At 30.5% G+C, this 27,327-nt stretch overlaps 1 protein-coding gene across 1 annotated transcript; it reads left to right on the top strand.

The window, feature by feature from the left end:
- The first annotated feature begins 564 nt into the window (after nt 1-564).
- On the top strand, nt 565-26,449 carry LOC108912316 (phospholipase A1 3-like). Its single transcript, XM_018717525.2, has 5 exons — nt 565-763; nt 18,216-18,503; nt 20,530-20,823; nt 23,783-23,992; nt 26,180-26,449. Exons 1-5 carry the CDS (start codon nt 709-711, stop codon nt 26,434-26,436), a joined length of 1,104 nt encoding a protein of 367 aa, XP_018573041.1. The 5' UTR covers nt 565-708; the 3' UTR covers nt 26,437-26,449.
- Nucleotides 26,450-27,327: the final 878 nt, after the last annotated feature.

Raw genomic sequence — 27,327 nt, 5'->3', positions numbered from 1 at the left:
GAAAAATGTGAATTTACGTAAAAATTATACAATTAACTACCCTGAAAACAATCTTCCCCCCATTTTTATGACTGTGGAAACTAATATGTTATTGTACATAATATTTAGCATATATAGTGATAAATTCAGCTTGCCGAAACAAAAAGTCGCGTCCAACTATATTTCCTGGACTATACTATCATTCTGCGCCATCTATCTACCTATTTCTTATTCATAAGAAGTAAGCACATCAATCTTTCCAATTAGAAAAACTAATATTAACTAAATAAATCTCTCACCATTTAAAAATACTATTTTCTGTACCTACCTATTTTAGCAAGGAGTGATGATAGTTTGAAAAACCCAGTAACCAATTTAACAATTATATTTTTTGATAATAGACAATGATAAAATAATAATTATTATTTACGTATGATTTCATGAAATTATTACACTGCATTTTTAAAGTCCGCATCTTAAAAGAACGGGAAATATGAATCCCAGGCAGAATAAAAAATAAACGATTGTAAGGTCATACAAGCCATTCAATTTAAAATATATCGACACAAAACAGTGAAAGGTAAATAAATATTCATCATATCAATGTGATATTGCAAGTGCACTAAAGTGTCTATTTTTCCGATAAAATTATGAAAATTTACTGCTTTGAAAGTGGTGTGACAATATATTAAGTATTCCTGCATTTGATACTGAAGAGGTACTATCAAAATGTATATAGGAAAAAGTTTCGGAGTATTCATCTGCCTTTTAGTAGCAGCAGCCGGTAAGCTTAATATATAATTTTTATTTCATTCACCAGGCAAAAAATTATTACTATTCTGAAATTTCGAACCAACAAAATAAAATTAATCAGTATAATTATTCAAGAAATGATTAAACAAGGATATAATAAAAAATTAGTGACTTATTTTATTACTTCTTTATTTTTAAATTAATTTGCAATTTAAATTTACCAAAGAAACCTTGAATGTTTTCTAAAAATATAAAAATTTAAGGAATCATTTAAATAATTTAGATTCAAACTTAGTTTAGATATTACACAGAAAAATAAATTTTGTGGAATTTGCTAATCAATATTTTAAAAAATTTTGCAAATTGTCATGATAATGATTATTGTATCTCCCAAGAATCTTAATGAACTAACATTAACCACATTAATTTGTGTCATTCATGTCAATAAATAGTACTGGTAAAAATTCAATGGTAAAAGTAAATTACTGTGTAGCAAAACTACCATTGAAGACTCTACAGGGTGTCCCGAAATTCATGCAACAAAATTTGTTCACAGATTCTTAAGACAAATTTAGGGGACCCGTATTTTTTATTTTTGCCAAGTGGCCCCTTCTTTCGGAGTTACAGCCCGCTGAAGCCCGCCCCTAAGAATAATCTTTTTTTTATATCTCAGAACCCTGTTGTACCAGAATCACTAAATTTGGTACACAGGGGTTTTATGACATGTGGAATCTGATGGTGCTACGTTTTTTTGGTAAGACAATTTTTCGTGGACCCCCTTGTCTTTGGAGCCAAAAAAATTTGGCCGCATATTTAAATTTCTTATAAATGATCAGTCCACTAGAAAACCATTAAATTTATAAACTTTTTGTCTCTTTATACTTTTTTCGAAACCATTCGAATCGTTGGCTTTTTTCGCACCTGTCAAAGTAAAGTAGGCCAAACCCTATATCGACGCATTTTCCTTCAAAACGGCTATCCATTTATGCTTAAAAAATTAGGTAGTGTTAATTAAAAAAAATGTCGATGACATCTTAAGTTTGTGAAACATAGCGCAAAAAAGGTTTAAGCAAACAAAACTATAATTCCTATTTACTAATTGACGTGTTTTAGCGTTTTTGTGAAAACGCAACACAAAATAAAATACGAATTTTTTGCGTTACTTCTGGAACGCACTGTATAATGCATGTCTTTATATGTGGAAGCAACTAAAAGAAAAATAATAAATATTTCACTGGATTATGATTCATTTTTAAATAAATTGAACATAAAACTATGTATGAGTATAAAAATGGCATTTAAAGCTCGATATTAAATATTGCGTCGGTGTCGTCTCACTCCCTGCTAACACGACTAATTGTTCATTGAGGAAAAACTAATATGTTCATCTCTTATTGTGAGATGTACTATTTCATACTTATATACCTACGGTAGAAAAAAATATATAATGTGTTTTCCAGTAATTCATGAATAAAACAAATTATTTCATCTCAGTTAATTTAATTTCAAAAGAAAATGTTTGCATATACCTAAAACATTTATAAGACTAAAATAACATGATAAAATCTTACTTGACAAATGTCATCTTCTATGTGACAGCGGCAATTTTAAATAGAATGCAGGTGTTGCCATGTAAAAACAACTGAAAAAATGATGAATTTTAATTCATTTTGAATTTTATTTAAAATATTTTTTCGTTCGCGAACCTATCGAATGTGGACAATTTGTTCACTCACAAAAAAAAGGCAGTAACATGTTACCTACTAAATAAACTGTTTTCTAGTCATATTCACTTTAAATCCAGTTTAATTAAAAACTGTTGCAGAGTACCTACAATTTATCTATTGGTTTTGTCTTTCAATATTATCAAATGAAATGATGTTATTCTGTTTAATTTTTTTTAATACTTTCAGGGTTTGTCAAAAAATATTCTACTGAAATGAAAATTAATTGATAAGAAAATTCGTGCAACTTTTCTTAATTTTATATTTTAATTAAGAAAACCATAACTGCAATTAAAAATATTTGCATCCCTATATTGAAAAAATATAACTGTTGTTTTGTTCCATATAAATTGTTGAAAGTCTTTGTTTCAATTTTTCCACAGGTGAAACCACTTTTTAGTGACGCACATATAATAAATAAATATGGTATTTTGATAAACAACTGTTGTTAGTTTTTAACAGCTTAGTGCCAATTCACTTATGAGGTGATATGTCAGCAATTAAAAATAAAAAATTGTTATTTGTATAAATTACTGCTAATTATTTTCATTAAGTATTACATAATTTGCGCCTATTTACTATCTGATCCACTATTTAGCAGTTCTTATCTTTTGAGGAAGAATTATCTAAAACCTCTACAAAAATCTACTGTATTATTATTATTATCTATTTAATTTTTTCAGAAGATGAAAAAGTTGATACAGGTAATAAAATATGGTATTCACTTTATAGGGTGTGAGATTAAATATTATTTCTCTGATTTTGAGATGAGTGGTCTAAGGTGGTATTACAGATACCTGTATTAAAGGCAAAATTTTAAAAAATACGTAGATCGCTGCCGCAATTGCCTTTCACAATGGAACACACAGTATAAAGAACTACGTGTATCCACATTTTTACAGCTTTAATAAGTGAACGGCATTGTAACTGGTCATTATATTAATCAGATAGGTACTAGTATATGTTTGGCACAACTGTGATGTCGAAGGTTAAATAAAAAAAGAAACGGAACGGCAAGGTTACAAATAATAATCTCTATGATCTTTCTCTCAGATTGAAAACAATTATAATTAACGGAAACAATTTGAAATGCAAAAACTATTTTCCCAGTTTTTTTAGTAGGGATACTTGCATGTTCAGTGTTGTTGAACAGATGAATACATTTTATTTTAACGAACTTCTTACTCGGATTTATCTTGGAATATTTTCCAATAATAATTTATGGAGCTAATGTAAACCTAATACTTTTAATTAAAAAATGCTGAATTACGTAATTAATTGTTATTATGAATGGAATATTTTTAAGTACCTATCGATAAAGAGCTTTCAGTTTTCTGTGAAATTCTATTTTTGTACAACTTTTACGTTTTAGAAGTTAACAAAATATAACGAAAACATTATCTGATACAATCTTTTTAATAAAGTAAAAGAACATAAAGAATGGAGAACATAAGTGAGGGATAGATATCTACCAAACAAAAAAAAACAACATGATTCAGATATATTCGGTATTCTTATTACCTTTACACTGGGATAACTAATAATATCACTTTTCCTGTTTTTTTTTTTTCAATTTTTTCTCATTTTTTGTTAATTTGAACTGATTTAATAATAATTTATTAAACAAGAACATTTTTATTTTTTGATTATAAAATATCAAAATTATTGTTCATTAAATATTACTATAATTAAAAAGGTTACCCAATGCCGCTAAAATATAGGAGATATGAGAGTCGTTTATTTATTTATTTTATTTTATTTAATACCGGACAAAAAATCAAATAAAAAGAAGTACCTAAAAAAATAATAATTGTATGTTGCATTTCTGACATATAATGCAAACTTGTGTATTTTTAAACAAAACAACGAATCTGAAAAAAAAAGAATAATTAAATACAAAAAAAGAATTGATAAAACAGATCTTCCGAAATCTCAACTCATAGCTGGATTGCCTCCCGTATGGGACTCCAGTACCTTCCGGCCCTGCCGGCTAACTAACATCAAACCTCTTCAGTTTTACTTGGAAGTGTGTATGTCTGATTCGAGTGAGGTGACATTTAGTGACACATTAAATAAGATATGTTTTATTTATCATTAGCAAAGGATCTTAATATATGTCTTTTGGTTAGCGGTTGTTTTGTATTTATATTTGGGTAGTTAGAGCAACGATCGAGAGTTTCTCTGCCATGCTCTTTCCCCACAGGAGCTCTAGGTGAGCCTGGCACTCTCATTTTACGTTAAATGGTAGAGTGCCAGNACATCTTACATCTTACATCTTACATCTTACATCTTACATCTTACATCTTACATCTTACATCTTACATCTTACATCTTACATCTTACATCTTACATCTTACATCTTACATCTTACATCTTACATCTTACATCTTACATCTTACATCTTACATCTTACATCTTACATCTTACATCTTACATCTTACATCTTACATCTTACATCTTACATCTTACATCTTACATCTTACATCTTACATCTTACATCTTACATCTTACATCTTACATCTTACATCTTACATCTTACATCTTACATCTTACATCTTACATCTTACATCTTACATCTTACATCTTACATCTTACATCTTACATCTTACATCTTACATCTTACATCTTACATCTTACATCTTACATCTTACATCTTACATCTTACATCTTACATCTTACATCTTACATCTTACATCTTACATCTTACATCTTACATCTTACATCTTACATCTTACATCTTACATCTTACATCTTACATCTTACATCTTACATCTTACATCTTACATCTTACATCTTACATCTTACATCTTACATCTTACATCTTACATCTTACATCTTACATCTTACATCTTACATCTTACATCTTACATCTTACATCTTACATCTTACATCTTACATCTTACATCTTACATCTTACATCTTACATCTTACATCTTACATCTTACATCTTACATCTTACATCTTACATCTTACATCTTACATCTTACATCTTACATCTTACATCTTACATCTTACATCTTACATCTTACATCTTACATCTTACATCTTACATCTTACATCTTACATCTTACATCTTACATCTTACATCTTACATCTTACATCTTACATCTTACATCTTACATCTTACATCTTACATCTTACATCTTACATCTTACATCTTACATCTTACATCTTACATCTTACATCTTACATCTTACATCTTACATCTTACATCTTACATCTTACATCTTACATCTTACATCTTATATCTTATATCTTATATCTTATATCTTATATCTTATATTTTATATCTTATATCTTATATCTAATATCTTATATCTCATCTCATATTTCATATCTCATATCTTATATAGTATAATTATAAATGCAGTTCGATCATTCGGTTGTGCGAAGAAACCTACGTTATCCATCTAAACGACAGTACCAACTTTCAAAGTTTCCCATAGTAGGAACTACATGGGAGTAAAACTGAACTTACAGATCATAAAATTGCCTGTTTGTAAGAGAGTTAGAGGAGTCCTTTGTTTAGAGCAATATGGGATTATTTAAAACACTTTTTTATAATATGTAATATTTTTTCACAGGGAACATATACATAATATAATAATAATACACCATTTTTGACTTGCTTAGTTCCATTCAGGTCTAGTAACTTATATGGAAGAAAATATTGAATGCAGTTAATACTATCAAAGATATTTTTTAAGAATTTCAAGGATTGTTTGCTAACTTTAACAGGGGAAGAACATACATAGGCACTGGTTCCATAGCATTCTTGACTTTATCTATTGTGAAGGATCAGCAAAAGTAATGTATTGTGCAAACTGTTGAAGCAAATATGTGATATGTAGATATTGTTGTAATAAAAAAAATAGAGGATTTCAAAACACGACTGTGTTCCGTTTAGAAAAACAAGTTTGGTTTATATCTTTCTATATTTTAAGTACTCCTTTAACATCACAAAATTTACTACGACTTTGGTGCTTACATTTTTTTTATAAACAGAAAGGTAAAAAAGATCAGGGGATTAGAATGTTATGTGAATAATTGGTGAAATATATTTCCAGTTAAACCAGAATTTGAACAAATGAATGACTGTACCGAAAAGTTTCTAAAATGTTTCTATCATTTTCTATAAAAAAATGCAGGATGTTTTTCCCCAAAAAATATTTTTTGGCTCTTTAAATTTTTGCTCGAAAGTTTTGCTTATTACATATTCTCATTTCGCAATACTAAATCTTAAACATTGTGCTCCTTTTAATAGATTGCAGCCTTAAGAGACCTTATATTTATCTTTCACTACATTGGTAAGATCATCCAAATCGAAGCAAAGATATTAGACAGTTGATCTCTTTTGTCTTTTTTTGAAAGGTGCGTAAACAAAAGAAAAATAAGAATTTTTTTTTGTTTTTAAGAATATTGGTTCTTACATTTTCCCACTTTCTATTTGTTTTTAGTTTTACTAAAAAACATACATTGAATCTACAAATAATGTAACTGCTTCCTATATAAATAGTTTAGCCATGGAATACAACGGAAAAGAGTAGGTATTTATTTTTCTCAGTTAATGGAAAACAAAAGATAGATAAATCTTTGTATGTATTAGTAGATATACAGCGGAAAACAAATAGTAGGTATAAAATGTACTCAACATATTGCTTTTACTTCAGGTGTCGTAGGGTACATGGTACATGTAAATTACACCGTTAACTGTGAAAGAACTATAAGAGCCGCAAGTGTTATTTCCACTCATAAAAGAGACATGCTGCTTCCAAATGGCAATAAAAGTGAAAATGCATAAACTGCAATAGAAATATGTAGGTGATAAAAAGCTGTAGGTGTAGCTATTTATGGACCATTTGTTTTAACCTTCTTAGTGAAAAAGTTTATGAACTAAAGAAATTTGTTAGTTTATAGCTCGCGGTGTTCACTGCATCGTTTCTGATCAAAATAAAGTCATATAGAACTCCGAATTTCACATGAAGGTCCAATAGTTTTCATTTCTCAGTGACACTTTAGACTAGATATTTGTTTTTCTGTCCAACTAATTTCATCTGGGCGGTGAAGGGCGGATGCGTAGTGGTAAAGTAATAGTGGTATTTAAAGGTAATAGATAATGTATGATTTTACCCATTTTCGCTTACTCTCTCGATTGCATTTTAGTTTCCATCAGTCGATCCTCTCTCATGCTTGGGTGTCTCCCCAACCAAATGTAATTGGTTGAACTGTACTTTAAATTATTGTGCTACACAGCTAAAGTGGAAGAATAAAGAATAATAGAGTGCGTACGGAACAATAGAACTCTAAACTGTATAATTATTAAATAAAAGAATTCCTTACCTGAAAAAAATAATCGGCTTATTTGGAAAATTTCTGAAAATAGCAACTATGAACTTTAAATTTGTTTTTACAATTCAATAGTTGGGCATATAACCCATATTAGTAACTATGAGGTTAGATATCTTACATATCTAGATCTTTGATATCAAAGAACATTGATTTTATAGGTTTTTAGGAAAATATTTTGAATTTATTGAAATTAGCTTAATATCTTTAAAATATAATCCAAAATCCTTAATCATAGTAGTCAATTAGCCTGGCAACAAGGCCACAAGTGGGCCCTTTTTGCCTACCCCGCCTTCGTATCATTTATCCGCTGTCTGCCTCAGACCCTCTTCGAATCTACCTCACGCCCTGATGAACGCCAAGATTTTGATCCATGTCAGGTCCTTCACTTCATCCCTTTGCAGCTCTTCGGTACCAAACACTTTATGCCTTAACGTCCCGAAGGAGGTACAGTGTCCTAGAAGATGTATAGGGGTATCCTCCCCTTCTCCAAACCTCGGGCATAAAGAGTCCTCCTCAATTCATATTAAGGATGGAAACTGATGCATCTCTGATTGCCTAAATTATACCGAAAAATGGTAGAAAACAGCCCTTTTTATTCCAATATATCTTTTTAAAGCAATGGAAGAAAGTAATAAAATTTCATATCACATTTGGCAAAGTATAAATGAAGACAGTAAAGCATTGGCATAGGTAAATAATTCGTGAGAAATTAATTTCTAAATATGAAGGTTTTTTGGACTTTTCCAAATAAACGATTATTTCTTCATAGTATTATAGAATTATGCAATTTTTATATGGTTGTCTTTTAATAAATAAACTGATTAGACTTTATTTCATAGTTTGTTCAACACTTTATTATTTAAAAAGTTATATTGGAATAAAATTATTAAAAAATATTCATTCATGAATAGCATTATCTCCGACCTTTAATTCGCTTGATTTGTAATAGATGTCGCACTAGTAAAAATTTATTTATGAATGGACTCGGGTTATTTTTAACGAACAGCTGTTGTATGTGGTTAATTTGGTATAACCTGATTCTGAATTGGTAGTCATGGTTTCTGTTAATTGATACGTAAATATTTAAAGAATGTCATGATCATTTTAGATATATTTTTGTATAAAAGTATATAAGTAACAGTGCAAGTCCATACTATTATATAATTTTAGAAAATATGAAATATAAACAATTTTTAGTTTATTTAAAACCATAATTTATAATTAATATACCTATATTAGTATCTACGGTTAGTGGATAAGAGGGAAAACATTTTTATTTTCTATTCTACTAGAAAAAGTAATTCGTGACAAAAAATATTTTGCTTTTTAATTGAATATGTTTGTCATGAAAAACTGTAATTTATATATATACAGGGTGATCAGAAATTTAACAAAATTAATAACGTTGAAGAATAAACTGCTTTTGTTTTTGATAATATAAAAAAATGTTAATAAGAAAAGTTGTTCATAACGGAAAGTTATGTTATAATTACGATTTGTGAATAAAGCGGCTTACTTTGGTATAAACAGAAATGGAAAATATTATATTTTTAATAATTAATATTAAGTAATTCTTGATAAAAAAAATTTGCATATTAATATAAATAGAATTTTAATTGTGAATATACATAATAATGAGAAAATATAAAAAATATGTACGATATACTTATTTTGTCCAAAAAATGTGTAAAGAATTATGTACAAAAGGACGATTTGAGACTAAATTTTTTTTATGAGAAATAGGTATTCAGTTCACTTCACTTGAAAAAATAGTTGTAGGTACTTTAATACCTCCAATATAAACAGAAATTCTGTGGAACAGTGTAGTTTAATAAATATGTAAATAAATGAAAGTAATAAAGAAATAAATAGAATAGGTACAGTAGAACAGGAAAAAATTTAAAAAATCATAAAATAAAATTGTTTCTTTTTATTAATTTGAGCTTCTATAATATATTGTGGATCCATACATCTTTTTCCCTGTGGAATATTTGTGTATATTATTTCTGGTAGTATACAATGTTTATAAAATTGTTCCAAATTTGTTGCCATTGATTTTTTCCATAATTCTTCATCTTTCTTATAGACTACATAGAGCGGGTTGTTTTCACCACTATAGGTAGGTATATTACGAAATAACATATAGACTTCTTCCGGTTATATTTAACTGTCTCTGTATCTGAAAGTAAGAAATGAATTTTACCAGATAATATTTGTTATAAACATAGATAATTATACATTTTTACCTATTATGCTTTTGATTTACCATAATGATATATCTAGTCATATATAGGGTGCCACAATAGTGCGATAAAGTTTAGTATAACTGCCTGTAGTAGTGATACGAAAAAAGTTACTTGCTCGGATTCACATTTTATTATTATTTCCATTATTCATTATTTTCAGACCGAATTAAACGTTCAGAAAATCTTGTTTTTGGCCTGAAGATTTTGCCCTATACAACTATAACTGAAAATAATTATAAACTTTGTCACACTATTGGAACAGCCTGTATGTGCATTGCAACGACAATATGTCATATTTATATTACGGCTAAGTAAGCGGAAAGTCCATTGTCGCATATGTAATTTTTATTTTCAAATAATCAAATACAATATACCTACATATTTATTTTTAATATCTATTATTTACTTGAATTTAGTACTAAGTACAACTATGCCTAGCAAATTGTAATACTTACTCTGTTAATGTTTTTTCCTTCATATAAAAAATAGTAAACTCCACAAATAAAATATTTCGCAGCCACAACGCAACAATAAAAGATAACAGCTCAAAGATCCATACAAGAAATAATTACATTCGCACCTACTCTGGTCCGAATCCATATAAGTACTAAAATGTAGAAAATAATATGAAATAAAACTTTTAGTTGGCTGCAAATATTATAAATTTGTATAACCACTTGCCATCCTCCTTTTTTGTAAATATGTACATAATAATATGTAGAAGATAGAAAATAGAAATATTTTCAGAACAAAAAACCGGCGGCCGCAAATTGGAGTTTTTATTATTTTATTACCCTTCTCTTTTCATATGCAATTATGAGATAGCAAGAGAGTGGGATGGACGTATAGGCCGGACAACTCATTATCGTGCACGTGTACGTGCACCTGGCATTTTCTCGTTTTTTTTAGGTGTATTTTGCCGGAATTTGAATGAATGAAATAATCGTACTATTTTTACTATAAACGCATTTCCTGTAGCGACATCTATATGAATATTGTAGTACTTTGTCAGATTAAACGGCACTTCAATTTCCATTCTTAAGATTAAATGCCTCCTATGTAAGTCTGCAATGGTCTCTCAGAATCCCCCACCATTTGGTTTAGAGCTTCTCGGCTAAAGCTCAGCAGCCATCTTGTCTTAGGTTTGTTAGCCCCATATATAAAGCTATGGACCTGCCTACATCTTCTGTTCATCTTCCAGTTTTGACCTAATGGTTGACAGGTCCATTTATTAAAGGCCCCGTAGCAACCTCGTATGATTCCGAGGATTGGTTCAGGTCCCTGGCCCTCTGGATCCAAGACAAGCCAGTTGGTAGAGGGAGCAACGGCCTGGGATACCCAAACAAACGCTACATCTCTTCGTCTGGCCAATAACTCCAGGACGTTTCCACGTTCCTGAACAAGGACGGACCTTGTTTTCGGAGAGCTAATTGCCTTTAACGCGGCCAGACTGTTGGAGCAGATAAAAATCCCCTCCTCTACACACTTCCTCACCTTCTCCTTAATTGCCACCATCAAAATAGCGAAAACCTCTACATATACAAGGTGTCCGGAAAGGTCATATCAAAAATGTAGGAGCATACAGGGGAGCTCAAAATAGTTGTGGTACTTCATAAAAAATTTCTTTTTATAGGGCTTCGTTGTGGAGTTATTCGCCTTCAAAGAAAGAAGTTTGAAAACAAATTCCAATTATAATGTCTAAGTCGTTATCAAGACAACAATGAAATTTGGGCAATTAAACTAATAATAATGTTCATTTCCAAGTTTAAACTGACATTCAGTGTGCCTGAATTATACAGGAGCACACGAAATTATCCATTTATATTTATACATCTTTGACAATGTTGCCAAATTTGGCATTTTTCTCACTTTGCTAAAAAAAAAGTATACCATTTATTACTCGATATCTTGTACCATTTTTGAGAAAATCGAATTTTATTAACATACATGTATTGTATCAAAAATGCGATATTAACATTTTTGTAAAAATTTTGGAAATTGAGATGATTGTCAACAAATATGTATAATCAGCAGTTAGATATTTGTCATAAATCATTTTGACACCATTTATTAATTCAATATCATGGAGAATTTTAGCTATGAAGAATTTGTAGATATTCATCTAATGTATGAACCTGCAGAATGTAATGCTTCTGAAGCTGTTCGGATTTACGGCAACCGCTTTCCAAATAGAATTTGCATATTTAAAATGACGAAAATGCCCGTGATATTATTCAGACAAAAATTTATTATTAATATTTAGTATCATTAATAGTATCGTGCAATATATCTTGTTCAATATTGCATAGTAATGTTTACTTCCAACAGTTCTATATTTTTGAGCATTATTCAAATAACTGTTTAATCAAAGAATTTAGTGCCTAAACATAAGTTTAATAAATCCACAATATTTTACAATAATCAATAATCTAATATATTATCGCCACGGTAGCGCAGTCGGTCGAGAGTGCGGTGGCAAGCATTTCTCGGCCAGGCTTCCTATTCTGGTCCGGGTTCGATCCCCGGTGTCGGCACTGGCAATGTCGATGGATAATGGGTGTTTGTCCGCGTTTTTTCAAGTGTAGCCCCCTTCCGCACAGCCTTTGGCTTTGGATTTGGGGGTTGTCTCATTTCTGTGGTGTGTTTTTATTAGATAATACCTACATAATAAATTTGGAACAAGCGTAATCTTTATTTAAAACACTTATACACAATTATATCTAAACGAGCATAATTGTCCGGTATTAAATATCGTGTAATACTATTAGCGTTTGGAGGGGTGTCTGATGCTGCGACCATAAAGGTCAACAGAGGTGGTTTTTGTTGAAATATATGGCAATATACTAACAGTTTTCCGTGTCACAGACTTTTTGTATTTAATTTTAGATTACATTAAAAGTAAAATACTACAGGGAAGTTCTTTATATGATAGAGGTATACATTTACTTTTAAAGTCCATTAACTCTTGCTTTATGTTAGAGGGGTTGTGGTACTTTCTTTCTCCACTTTGATGTTATAACACGGATTTATTATATGACATAAAGAATTCATGTTTATGCATATGTGACACATCAAAAGACTTCATACCTGATTTATATTTAAAAAGAAAATAAAACTGCCGCTAATAATGAATACACTTTTAAAGAAATGGTAATATTTTATATATACACGTATTACATTAGTGAATTGTTCTTTATGACCTTCTATAAAACCGAGACCTATTTTCGATAATAAAAATTACAGAAATGTAGAGTGTTTTACTGTTGAAATTCGTTTTACATTAATTTAAAAACCATTGCTCTAATAACATTACTTCGCTACGATATAAAATAAATTCAGACTCATCAATTAGTAAGCTACATATGTTGTCATATTCGCGATAAAAATGTTACATATTATCTTCAAAATGGTGTTCTTCACTAGTTATGCACAAATTTACTCTCCTGTGCATATTTTGATACACATTTTGTAGCTGTTGATATATTGTCAATTTTTTGAATAATTGGCGCTTCTAATTCTTCGATGCTATTTTAAAAATAGAGTTTTTCACATATCCAAACAAAAAATAATCTAAAGGAGTTAGATTCTTTGACCTCGCTGCCCGCAATCTAATCAGACGTTTATCACAAACTTTTTGTGATAAACGGATGGTATGGGCACGCGTATCAATTAATGCCAGAACCCAGTTGATAATCATTCCCAGAACATTGACTGCCGAAAGGTACATCACCGAAATCCTTGAACCATGCGTATAAACATGGGGAATAGAGAATAATGCTCGTCTTCATACCGCAAAACGTACGAGAAATTATCCTCAACGTGGTAACTATCAACAGTATCAACCACCCACCTATGAGTCCCGACTTGAATCCCGTTGGGCATGTTTAGGACATGCTCGGGCGTCGATGACGACGAGACTATCCGTAATTACAAAATCACCATTAATTGATCCAAACTTTATAAGGAATTACGCATGGTGCATTAATATGCTACACCGCTTAAATTCGATGATCGGAAACAGAGGCGGCAATACGCGATATTAAATGGTTATCTGCAAAGTCAAATCAACCAAATTTTTTTTCGACATTTGTGAAGCTTGTGGATACGTTAAAAAAAATTTGAAAAAATTATTGTTCAAAAAACCTTTTTTTCATTTTTTTTTTTAGAATAATGAACGTTTTTTGATGAAGAAAATATGGATTATTGCTAAAGAAATGTTTAACTTAAAAAAAATGAATAAAACTGAAATATTACTTATTACATTGATTTTCAGCAAAAACCACAAATTCCGGGGCACTAAGAAAAAAAATCGCAGCGTTTTGAAATTATCAGGGTTTCTTTAGGACACTTTGAGGTTGAATAGTTACAGTCAAAGTCCTTAGTTTATTCATTATATGCAAAGTTATGCCAAGTTATTCAAATATCCTTAATTATGCAATGTTTACCTTTTTTCTAACCAACATTTTCACTTTTTTATCAAAAACCAATAATTACGACTTAGAGAATACTTTGCAGTTTTCAAAAACCCTGCTTGGATTTTCTGTACCACCATTATTTCCCGGGTAATTGATTGCCAAAATCAAAAATTATTTTTTTGCTTTGATCGACGATAACAACTTAAAAACTGCTGACGCTAAAAAAAACTCCTTTAAACTCCAGATCCGAAAACTAGACACTTGAAGCTTCAATTTCCTTTTTTTTATTCTCTCTACGACCATTTCCTTCTAAGTTACAGCTCTTTGAAAATCGCCCAAAATTTTGGGATTTTTTAAATAAAATGTTGCGTTTCAAGGTAATGTTGATCTTACTGTTTTAGTAATTTTTAATTTTACCAACGCGAAGGAACTACAATTACTGTTCCAAATAAAAATACTGATCACGTGGTTTATGAAGGCTCTGTGTATATTTTTGCAGTAATTTCATAGAACAGAAAAGAATTATCATCATTGATATGAAAGAAGAGGAAGATAAGATATATACTACTACGAATACTGTCAATTTACCACTTACCCATCAATCATAGACAAGAATTTCAATAATATCAGTTTCAGCTCCTAATATAAATACTATATCAAACCAAACATGAAAGATTAAGCAAGCAAAACACTTCAATAACATAAACTAAAATTAATATATACAATTGGGTGATAATTAGAGCCAGGCAATATTGAAAAGATTCTCGTTTCCGGTCTATATCTTAGTATCCAAATTCCCAATATACCGCTCCTGAAACCATTGCTGCATCAGCTGCCAGTGACTGGTCAAGTGTGGTTCCTTGAAACATGTGTTACTTTAGCTAAACGCCAACAACTACATATGTTTCGAGATATGTATTATAATAATAATGTAGATATAATATACATCATGTACAACCTTATGCATAAAAATGTTGTGACTGTAATGAACCATCATATGTTCATAAGTGATTGAGCATCAAAATGTAAACATTATGTACCAAAAAAATTTTTACCAAAATCCTCTCAAATTCATAATATTGTTTTTGAAATAATCTGTATATTTGTTAATTGCAATACAAATTCGTTAATATGAATAGTTTCAGGACACCTCATATACAAGTGATTGATATATCAGTTTATCAAGAAACTTTTTCTCTGGATAACAATATATGTAGCAAATTTGAAATTGGAAGAAAAAAAATTGGGAACAAACTCCCTGAAACTATTCCCATAAGTGTAACAAACCTTGTCAAATTTTAATCAAATCGTTTGAACTATTTCTTCGTAATCTAAAAAAAGATTGTCCTTAATGTCTAATATCCGTATCTCGAAAACGAAGCGCTTTCGAGTACAATTTTCTTTTGTTGTAATGTAATCCACCATTAACGTTTGCTCAAGTAATTCAGTTATTCTCTATATATATTTTTTTATAATTATTGTCGTGTCATGTTCTGATGAATAATCTTATATATAACAATTTCAGAATTATGTCCAAAACAGCCAATTTACGTGATATAAAAAAATATTGATAGCTGCTTGTTTTTTCACAGGTTAGTATAAAAATTATGTATTTTAAAACATCGCATGTTTTCTGAATTTACATTTCTCCCTTCTGGAAAAAGGAAAAGTCAAATAAAAGTTTATTATATTGTATTTCCACAAAAAAAGTTTCAGTAAATCAACCCTCGTCTCCCAGCAAGAGTTTTATTTATTTATCCTTTGTTGTTTTTTACAATTAGCATAAATAATCATATAAAAAATTCTTTTATATAAGAGAATGTATCTGTATGAGAATACATCTACATGATTTACATTATATCAATTAACAATGTAACGACTTATTTTATCGACACCTTTATATTTCAATCAAAATTTTAGGAAAATACATAAATCCCTAAAATATTGTCTGGAGTTATTTATGGAGTCCGATTTCCTGAGCAAAACTGACTTAGATGTAACAGAAAAGCGGGACAAGTACGAACAACCTGAAATTGAGAATTGGTAGATTGAATTATTTGAGGCCCTGGAAAATGGTGCTGTCATTAAACCCGACAAAAGATTGCCGCTTCTTCGAAAAGTGTTCCCATGAGTGTACAAGACATAAAAATAGCGATTTGACACACCAACTGAGATCCCAAAGGACAAAAGGCAGATGAAATTTTTGGGTGACTCCAACCTGCATCGTAATTCAGGAAAATGTGTCATAGGCGTACGTGAAAAAAAGACTAAACAAGTACAATTGCGTACCACTAGCATTTAGCAGAAATTCATTAGTGGCGAATGTAGAGTTGTTAAATTAAAATCCTTATACCAATTTCTTCAAACGTCGACCTGATCGAGCTGCTATATGGAGAGAACTACCACTTGCAAGCCTAGGAGAAATGGATCTGAGTCGAAAAGCAGACACAATAGCCAGAGCAGTAGCTACAAATTTTGTAGAGTGGATAAAAACTCTTGTAAGCGATGAGGAAACATCGCATTGAAAAATAACTTTGAGAGGAAGGTTGAAGGAAATGCCGTCGGTTCCACCAAAAGTAGTCGAATTTATGAGATTACTCCAGATGTTCCGAACTGTTATGCTACAACGAGAAATAATGGGAGACAAGCTGTCTAGAAAAAAGAAACGTCAAATCGTCGCTTTTGGGAGACGGTTGTCAAGTGAAATGCCGGTAAGGCCCTTGGGTCGGGAAGTTGTACAGGAAATGCAACGATGTGAAAGAGTGCCTGAAAAAATTGCCAAATGGCAGATGTTTGCAGAGGAATAACCCGCTTCAAGTCCACAAGGACTTTCTGTTTTATATTCAACGAAAAAACTGATATAAAACCACCAAAGTATTTGATAGATAGCGGTATGATGGATCCAGTCGAGGATCGTTTTACCACGAAGGAAGATAAACAACCAAGCCATGTTTTGGAGAGGTATTACATTTAGTTGTAATGTTCAGTGAAATTTAGACCTGTGTGTTGTGTGAAAATTTCAAAACAACTTTTTAAAGTGCGCGATATAAAGTGATATGTTTTTGTATTTTGTATTTGTCTGTTTTTTTGGTTAGGCAACCCTACTTTCATAAAAATAACCCTTGACAAATCCTTTTGGCGCAAGGGTTTATTTCACTAATTTTTAAATTTTTTCACAGGAAACAAAATACCCAAAAAATAAAGGAAAAATAATACCCTACAATGGATTATTAAGTTATTTTCAAGGTGTATTTAAAACAGTAATACTAAATTACTATTTTAAAACACTAATACTTACTTATACGTACTTCGTCATACTCTAAAATTAAAATTATAGATATTATATAAGATTTCTTACTCTGTCAAAATAGCGTGTTTACTACATCTGCTACAAAAAAAAATATTTCCCTTAAACTGAAATAACTCTTTCTTAAAAATAAGAGTGGTGGAAAATGTGAATTGATGGCTTTCAAATGTAATAATAATGTAAATCACAATTTTAGAAGATTTATTTCAAATTACATTACAATCGATAAGGTTGAATATGTAGATAAAGACGTACATTTTATCTTTTAAAAGAATTTTTATTACAAAAAGCTAGGCAAAATGCCACTGCCTCAATGAACCTAAATTGTATATACTCGTATACACAAATATACTTAAATATAATTTATGTCTGTCTTTCATATAAATACGTAACAAATGGTGTAAATGATTATTAATCTATAAAAATTAATTTATAATTTTAGGGCAATTCCCAAGGCTACCAGGGCTACCTAGACTTCCAAGACTGCCAGACTTGTCAAACCTTCCATCGCCAGAAGAATTTTTAGAAAGTTTGTTAAACGTAACACCCAAAGAACTTTTAGAAGTAGTGGGAGATTTTACGTTTGATGAAGTTCTGTCTGATCATATTCAATTTTTACTTTACAACAATAATGGATCCGTAACAGTATTAGACACATATTCCGACAGACACCATATTGAAAGCCAAACAGAACCTATTAAGTTTATTATACACGGATGGCAAGCTGCAGGTAAAGGCAGAGGTCACACATTATTATATGAATATACAGGGTGGACCATTAGTGTGAGAAAGTAAAATGGCTCCCTTGTTATTCACAATACAGAAAGAAAGTTTATATAAAAGTTGTATAGGACCAAAAAACCTAAAGGACAAAATTAATTTGAAACACACAGGGCGATGAGTAAACACGGGACACGCCAAATATTACATTTTTTAAATGGAACACCCTTTATATTTTTAAACATGGGTTTCTGAGAAAATTCTATATATGGCAATAAAAACGTTTAACATTTTAGTGGGGGGTTGCCAAGTTATGTAGAAAATTCTTCGAATTTTGGAATAAACATGACCTCGAAGAAATTGTATTAACTTTCAACTACTAACACTTGGAGTTATAGGCAAATGTTTGGCCAATACTCCTATATTAGCTAATATCAATATTTTATACAGCGCATTTTTTATATTATCATTTTAAGAAAATTCAAACTTAATTTTATAAAATTTTTCAAATGAAGCACCCTGTGTTTTATTATTCTATTTTATTCACATATCAGTCCACTTCAACTTTTATTAAGTATGTTTTACACCTAAAGCTGTTAGTTTTTAAGATATAGCAACATTTCTGGAAAAACCTAAATTTTATTATTTTCGGTCGCACGAAATGGCTTTGGAAAAAACTGTCTCATTGTATCAACTTGTCAATTCATAATTTATCATTCCATTTTGAGTTAATTTTATTAGTTAATATTTGTGGTATTCGTTAAAATAATAAAAATTAAGTTTTTTCAGAAATGTTGCTATATCTTAAAAACTAACAATTTTAGATATAGGACATGCTTAATAAAACTTGAAGTGGACCGATATGTGAATAAAATAATAAAATACAGGTTGTTCCATTTAAAAAATTTTAGAAAATCATGTTTAAACTTTCTAGAATTGATCGTATTATAAAAAATGTATAAAATATTGACATTAGCTAATATAGCAGTCTTTACCTAACATTTGCTTATAACTCTATCAAATATTTTTGCTCCAAGTGTTAGTAGCTGAAAGTTAATACAACTTCTTCGAGGTCATGTTGTTTCCAAAATTGGAAGAATTTTCTTCATAACTTGGCAACTCCGCACTAAAATGATAAACTGTTGATATTGCCATATATAGAATTTGCTCGGAAATCCATATGTTTAAAAAATATACAGGGTGCTCCATTTAATGTATCAAATTAATTTTGTAGTTTAGGTTTCTTGATTCTGTATAACTTTTATATAAATTTTATTTGTGTATTATGAGTAACAAGGGAGTTATTTTACTTTCTCACACTAATGGCCCACCCTGTATATAGAAACTGTTAAAAAACATACAATTTTGTTGGTTATCTAAGGTTATCTAACCATATGGGGTAGGTCAGTACGAAAACTCTGCTGTTTATTTTGTTAAATATCTCAGTTAAGTATAATTAAGAAATCGTTTTTAGTTATAGAGAAAAATAAAATTATATTAAAGGTGAAATGAAACGAAATATAAATAAAATTTCCGTATTCCGGATTCAATAAGTGAACTGCACTCAAAAAATTGAACATATTCGAAATATAAAATAAGTAATTGTGGAAAAATATTATACTAAAAAATTGAATGTGAATAAAATCATTTACTACATACTTACTTTTTTATTTAATTGACACACTTTTAAATAAATTAACTCCCTTCTCTGAAAGAATTGCTTATTTAATATGTTTTAATATTAAAATTATTCTTCGTTTTGGTGTAGCAATAACATCCAATTAAATAAAAAAATATATTAAATAATGCCACTAATAAATAATTATAAACGACACATTTACTTGTAGCTCTAGTCTATCTGAAATTTGTTCAATCATACGTAAAAATCAAGTACCGGAACGTCACCACTAACCAAGACAAATTAAATCTACAACTTCGGAATTTTTTCTGAATACGTATCTCAAATCTTCAAGAATTCTAAACCGACACAAAGTAGCAACCATCCAAAAAATTGTTCAATTGTTATCTGTTTCCAGGTGACATCGATTTTGTACAAAATATGGCGAAATCGTATCATAGCATAGGAATTTACAACGTCTTTGGAGTAGATTGGTCGCCTCATTCAAAAAGAAACTATCTTCACTCTGCAAGGGGGACAAAGAAAATAGGCGAAATAGTTGGAGACTTTGTTATGAATTTAATAAAGAATAATACTAGGTTGTTATCAAACGTACATCTAATAGGACATTCTCTAGGAGCACAAGTATCTGGATTTGCTGGAAAGCACATACAGGCTTTGACTAAGGGCAAAAAGATCGGGAGGATTACAGGTAACGGAATACTGAAAGACTTAATGTGCATTTTTATAGTAAATTGAAGTATTAATAATAGTCAATTGAGAAAATTTCCGATCACTTTGACGATGTGTTATATTCTTGCCTCCACTAATAAGGTGTAACTTACAACGAAATAATTTTATGAAAGTTACAAAAATTCAATGTCTTAAACTCTTGATGTATTGAATGTTTTTCTCAATCGCTGCAATTAACTCACCAGTTTTTCATTAAACACTTATTTTTTATGTAACATTCTAAATAGAGAAAATATATTCCAAGTCGGTAAAAAAGTTGAAAAATATATTTTCTGTTAAAATTTGATTTAGAAAATTGTAAGAAATAATAATGACTGAGTGTTATACCTGCACTAAATTCATCGGACAAGAGCTTTTAGTTCTACATAATAATTTATCGTCATTTAATTTTTTTTATGAATTAGAAATTACAACTTGCAACTTGCAAAGAAACGAATGTTATCCGATTGTTTTAATAAAATATTAGATATTTAATGTAACATTATCGCAGAAATATAGATAATTTTATCAGAATTGGTATTTTCAGCTATGAATCATTAAAAGAACAATGGATTACATCTATCTGTTGACACTATGCACACATAAATCAACAATGCAAAATTTATTCGTTGTCTGTTATATGTGTGCATCATCCATGATTTAATGTTTAATTCAGGTCCTGACTTGAAATGCGACATGTATTTTCTTTTTTAATTTATCTGTTAGTTCGAACTAATCCAATGAGACAGATTATTAGAAAGAACTTTTATAGAAAATATCAAAACGTCGAAATAAAATCTGTACATATATGCATATATATTTTTATATACCCGCCGATCTGAATATACAGGGCGTTTCGCTAAAAACCGACACAGAGCAGGGGCATAATTTCAGTTCTTCTGAAGTTTGTGAGTGTTTATTGAGCAATACTTACATGATTTCTTACAGGATGATCTAAATATCTTTTTCAACTCACAGACCAGTAGATTTATTCTTTATACAAAACTTGAAAGTCTTCTAACGATAATTCCGTTAATTTTTTTGTGTTTAAGAAAAGCTTACCAAAATGGACCAATTTCAAGGGTGTAAGTCTATGCATTCACTCAGCACATACAACAAGGAATCTTCTAAGTTTCAGTCCTAGTAGTTTAGCTTTTCCACTAATTTAATGTTGTAGAGATGCTTCTATAGTCAATAGTGTACAACGGTCTCTCTAAGCCTGATTTGTCATTCAGCATTTAATTTATACTTTTCTGCGAGGAAACATTGAATATTTCCCTCTATTGAGTCTTTCTTGAAGTCCTAGTATTTACAATTTTATTTATGAACTCATCTCCTCAAAGCCTGCTATGAGGCTCTGTTAGGAGGAACATTGACTCTGACCCTAAAAAAACGGTTTCATACTATTCCTTTTATTTAAGTTAATCTTTTAATTAAATTTTTTATTTCCTCTAATGTTTTGTCACAAAATACAGCCCAGTCGAATTAGTATTTGACATTAAATTTTCAAATATGTATATATTTGTATATTGTGAAGTTATAAGGAGACCGCCTAGTCGGGTGTCTTGGCCGATGGATTTCTATCGGCCGAGGTAAGCATCACGGACGCAGGCTGGAACTTGGATGGGTGACCTAAGGCAGGCTCGGGGACGTGGCTGTGGCAGCCTACCAGAGACCTGGGTCCCTCAACACCTTGATAAAAATGGTAATGAGAATAGAGCAATAAATCTCTGTAACTCAAGACCATGCTATCATACATAAAAATTGTGCGAGACTTTGTCACCAAGCCACTCGTTTAGTAATAGGATGGTTTGAAGAAAAGTAATGAAGGGGGGTGTACAAGGGGCCTAATAAGGCCTAAGTGCCGCGGTAGAAAAGCAATTTTCCACCACCCCCCGACATACATACATACATTATAAAATTATACATTTTTTACCACCTGGACATCAGTCCAACTGCATCAGCTCCAGCTGCGTCTGCCTTGGACCATAGGGTAAATCATACCAAGCTATAGTTTTCTATTGTATTAAAGAAGTCAATTTTCTTTGATTCCTATTCAAGTCTTGCTTATGAAGGTTGAGTTTTACAATCATTGTTAGACCTCATCCCAACCGCAAGGCATTCATGACCTTGGAATGTCCCTTGTTATGAGACGTTATTCTCCAATCATTATTATTCCAGGTCTTGTAAACTTCCAGTCACACTTGTCAAATCATGTAAATATTACTCAAATAACACTTGGGAATTTTAGAAAAGATTTTCTCATGCCAAAAATATTAAAAATTTGTATATGTTTATTAAAAATGTGTACGCATGTATTATAGATATCTAAAAACGTGATACTAATTATTTTGAACACATTGTATACTAATAGTAGAAAAATTTGCATTATATTTATGTTCAGTACTCTCGGTAAGAATCTATTCAGATTTTTTTCCACAAAAAAATCTCTAAAGGCAGTTTTGTAATTTTCAGATACATAAAAAATAATGGCCAGTGACCATGAATTTGGATCATCAGGTGAATAGGACATGCTTCCAATACACTTGCACGAGATCTATCTAACAAAAAGAGTTCATTAAAGCCAGTCAATGAATAAAACAGTTCCAGAGATTGACTCTAAATATTTTATTATTTCCATACAGTTCTATGATTAAGACGAATGAACAAAAATTAATACAGAGTCAGTTAGTTCCCAATTAAAATTGGAATTATGTGTAAAAAGTATGATACATTTTTTTATAAGATGTGGTAGGCTAATTAACAACTGAAATAAAAAGATCAATAATGAAAATAAATTTAAGGCAATTAATTTTAGTCATCGCACAGTTTTTTTCGTTTATTGACAAATTCGAAACGCGAACCAACAAATCATTGGTTTTAACAGTGCAGGGAATGACCATGCTTTATTTTATTGTATGTACTTTTCCCGTTCACAGGTTTAGATGCAGCTGCTCCTTTATTTGAGTTTCCAATAAAATTGCCACACGATTTAAGACTCACTAACGAGGATGCCGATTATGTGGATGGTATTCACACTAATGCAGGCTTCTTTGGATTTTTGGCTCCCTACGGACACGGCGATCATTATGTCGACCTTGGTGGTCCCATTCAACCTGGATGTGCACAAATAAATGTATTTGAGGCTTGTAAGTACAACAAAGTAGTGATATAAACTCTTATTTGTTGGGATAGATACTTCCTCTAGAATAGAAACAATAAATATAAGCCTCAGTCGATTGAAAAAAGAGAATGGATATATTGAACTTTAGATAACTTTGGAATAGATTTAGTTTATCAAATCTTCCAAAACAATCGGACAGTTGGTTTTTCTAATAGTAATTTTTTTTACAAAATGTGATACGCAACTTTCTGTTCGTTTTATTTATTTTAAATTACCACGATTGTTACAATATACACTTAAAAAACAATGTAGGTATATGACAAAATTTCTATCTGATTGGCTGTCAATCTTTCAAAATTGTACGTTTAGTAACCAAATCTAAATATCTAATTTTAAGCATGAGGGAAAATGATATTAGACAAACTAATGTCCAAATGAAATCACTTTTTGTCAATCAAATAAGATTTTTAATACTTACATATTATAATGATTGAGGATCAAACACTTTTTAAAATAAAGAACATACAGAAAAAAACTTGTCACCAGATCTTTGAAAGTGATAAACCTATTACTTAACCATTAAAAAGGAGTTATTGTAGAAGAACTCATTATGTAATTAAAAATAATATACAGGGTAGGCCATTTTAATCGATCCTCGCTAATATCTCCGGTAGTTTAGGCTATAGCGAAAAATGACCTGTATAAAAGTTATAGGGTTTGACGGGAGAAAACTGCTACTGATCTTAAATTTGACCTTGAGGTCACCGGTCAAGGTCAACTTAAAATTTTCAAATAGGAACCACTATTTTTAATTGAAATGAATTTAATTGAATTGAAACTAGCGGATAATTTTGAGTTCAGATGGAGTCTTTATCATGGGTCAAAATGACCTCATAAGGTCAGCATAATCTTTGTTACTGTTGAAATTAATTTAATTTTTAAAATTACATTTAAATTGACAGCTTCTGAATGATTATTAAATATTTGATCTTGAAAAGCCTTGTCCAAATCACATAAAAAATAACGTTATATTACCTCGTACGTGCAATTTTAATTCGGTATTAAAAAGATGGATTTCTTTTAACACAAATCAATTTGATCTTCAAATTGGTTTGTCTTAAGGTTGAATTTAAGGTAAGTACCAATTAGCCCCTAAAAATTTTAAAGTGATCATTTTTCGATAGAAACAACCACGCTGGAGTTACTGGCTTGAATATATTGAATAATACTGACCTCAGAATGACCTTATGAGGTCATTTTGACCCATGACAAAAGACACCATCAGAACATATTCCACTCTCTGCAATTCCGTAGTCAAAAATAGGGACCTTGACCGACTTTGGCGGTGACCGCAAGGTCAAATTTAAGGTCAGTAACAATTTTCCCCCACCACTTTATAGATATCAATTTTCGCTAGAACCTAAACTGTCGGAGATATTAGCGTGGATAGATTAAAATGGCCTACCCTGTATAATGAATGTGATTTCTGGATATTTCTAACAGATTTGTTAAAAAACGGTTAACAATAGGTAATTTTTTTCAGTACTTTTTCATTAAATATTAATTTGAGAATAAATTAAGACTTATTGCTCAATGAATACCTACCTACATTGTGGTACCAGGAATGTTTTGTAGATACGAGAGTTAAGCTTATGGACACAATGACACCTGAGTATGTGTCGTATACAGATAGAGAAACATTCATTACAATATTTTAAATAGGAGCGTACGTATACATATTATTCTGATGCATTAGCAAAAGCTCAAATTACGCTTAAACATTACACAACAAAGGTTTTCCTGATAATATAATGATCTGGTAGCCCCAGATAATCCTCAGACCATTGAGTGTTGGACTTTATTTTAAAACATAAAAGACCTTTCAGCGCAACAAATTTCTGAAGAGGTACAAGAGTACGATTTGTATATAACATTCGTGCCTACTTTTATTTGTTAGATGATTTCAGTACAAATTGTAAGTCATTGACTTGCAGAGCAAACAATGCTGCATCTACATAACATTTCTTCTCCATCTAACTAGTCCATCTCAAAATGGAGATTCTTGACCTTTTTTACGACATAAAGTCCCAAATTATCAAAACTCATAGTGTACAACTTTTCATACATTTAAAACATCAATAAAATGCCTCAGAATATTATTATAAACTACTGCTCTCACATTATAATCTGTATTACCTACGTATATTTTCAGTTGTTTGCAGTCATTTAAAATCGCATGACATTTACAACAATACCATCACTTCTAAAATATACCTCTCATCCCCCTGTGGAAATATCTTCAGAGCTGCCATAAATATGTGTGATAATAGCGGAAAAGTTGTTATGGGAGAACACACTTCTACAAAAGCAAAGGGTGAGTACTTTATTGACATCGACTCCAACAATCTACCAATGAAGAGGCGCGGTATTAGAAATATACTTCCTCAAATAGCAGGTTTTAATGTATAGAGGTCAATAAATATTCATCAATATTTACTTTGTTTCTCTTTTCCTGAAGTTTCCCATTATATTTTGCCATAACACTTAAATATTATTTTAAGAATTAGTATGGTAGCTTATATTTAAATGAGTTTATATGAGTGAATAATAATGTCAGATTGTTTTGAAAATTTCTTAACTTTTATGAAAGCATATGTACTCTGCTAAAATTTGTATTTATTTTTAGATGGTATGTGGTTACAAATAAAAGTTTGCCAAACATACTATCAGGCATTCACTATAACAAAAGGTTATCTATAGACAAGCTAACTCGAATTTCGAAATACACTTTCGTCGATTTTTCAAATGCAATACCCTGTGGCTTCATTTTCTAGTATAAGGTATTTCTGCACTTTTTTCTGCTACATCTGGTGATATTTCATTTTGTCATACTAATAGGTCACTCTGTATAGATATTTCTCCAGGATGTATAAATTTGATTGTCAATCCTCCGGCAATATCTATAATAACTTTTTTTCACTTTACATTTTAATTGTTGGAACCAATCATTAGAAGTGTCAATAACACAACTTTTATTTGCCAGAAGAAATAAATTGGAGCTGAGTGTTATGAAATGCTTACGTAAGATATCCTGTCTCTTGCAAGGATTCTGAGAGAAATGAAGTGATGAATGAGCATAATTGATTTCAGATTTAAGAACCCATATGAAAATGAGTGACATCGTTCGTATCTGAATAAGGAATTAATTAAAATGATAATGATGCTCGAGGTATTAAATTATTAATTTAAGGCAACATCCCTAAAATTTACCAGATTTCAGCATTATTTTAATTTGCAGGTAAAGCATAGAATTTACTTAATAAAGAAGAAATGTGTAATAAAGCTAACCTAAAGTAATAG

The sequence above is a fragment of the Anoplophora glabripennis genome, unplaced genomic scaffold (assembly GCF_000390285.2).
Source record: "Anoplophora glabripennis isolate ALB-LARVAE unplaced genomic scaffold, Agla_2.0 scaffold885, whole genome shotgun sequence".
NCBI classification, from domain to species: domain Eukaryota; kingdom Metazoa; phylum Arthropoda; class Insecta; order Coleoptera; family Cerambycidae; genus Anoplophora; species Anoplophora glabripennis.
Note: the sequence above shows the minus strand (reverse complement) of the source record. Positions and strands in the feature narration are given on the sequence as shown.

What these genes read in the sequence shown, in the direction of transcription:
- LOC108912316 (XM_018717525.2), top strand. Translation starts at nt 709, where the DNA reads ATGTATATAGGAAAAAGTTTCGGAGTATTCATCTGCCTTTTAGTAGCA. An exon ending in CCTTTTAGTAGCAGCAGCCG is followed by an intron (nt 764 to 18,215) that starts GTAAGCTTAATA and finishes TTATAATTTTAG; the next exon opens with GGCAATTCCCAAGGCTACCA. An exon ending in AAAGATCGGGAGGATTACAG is followed by an intron (nt 20,824 to 23,782) that starts GTAACGGAATAC and finishes TCCCGTTCACAG; the next exon opens with GTTTAGATGCAGCTGCTCCT.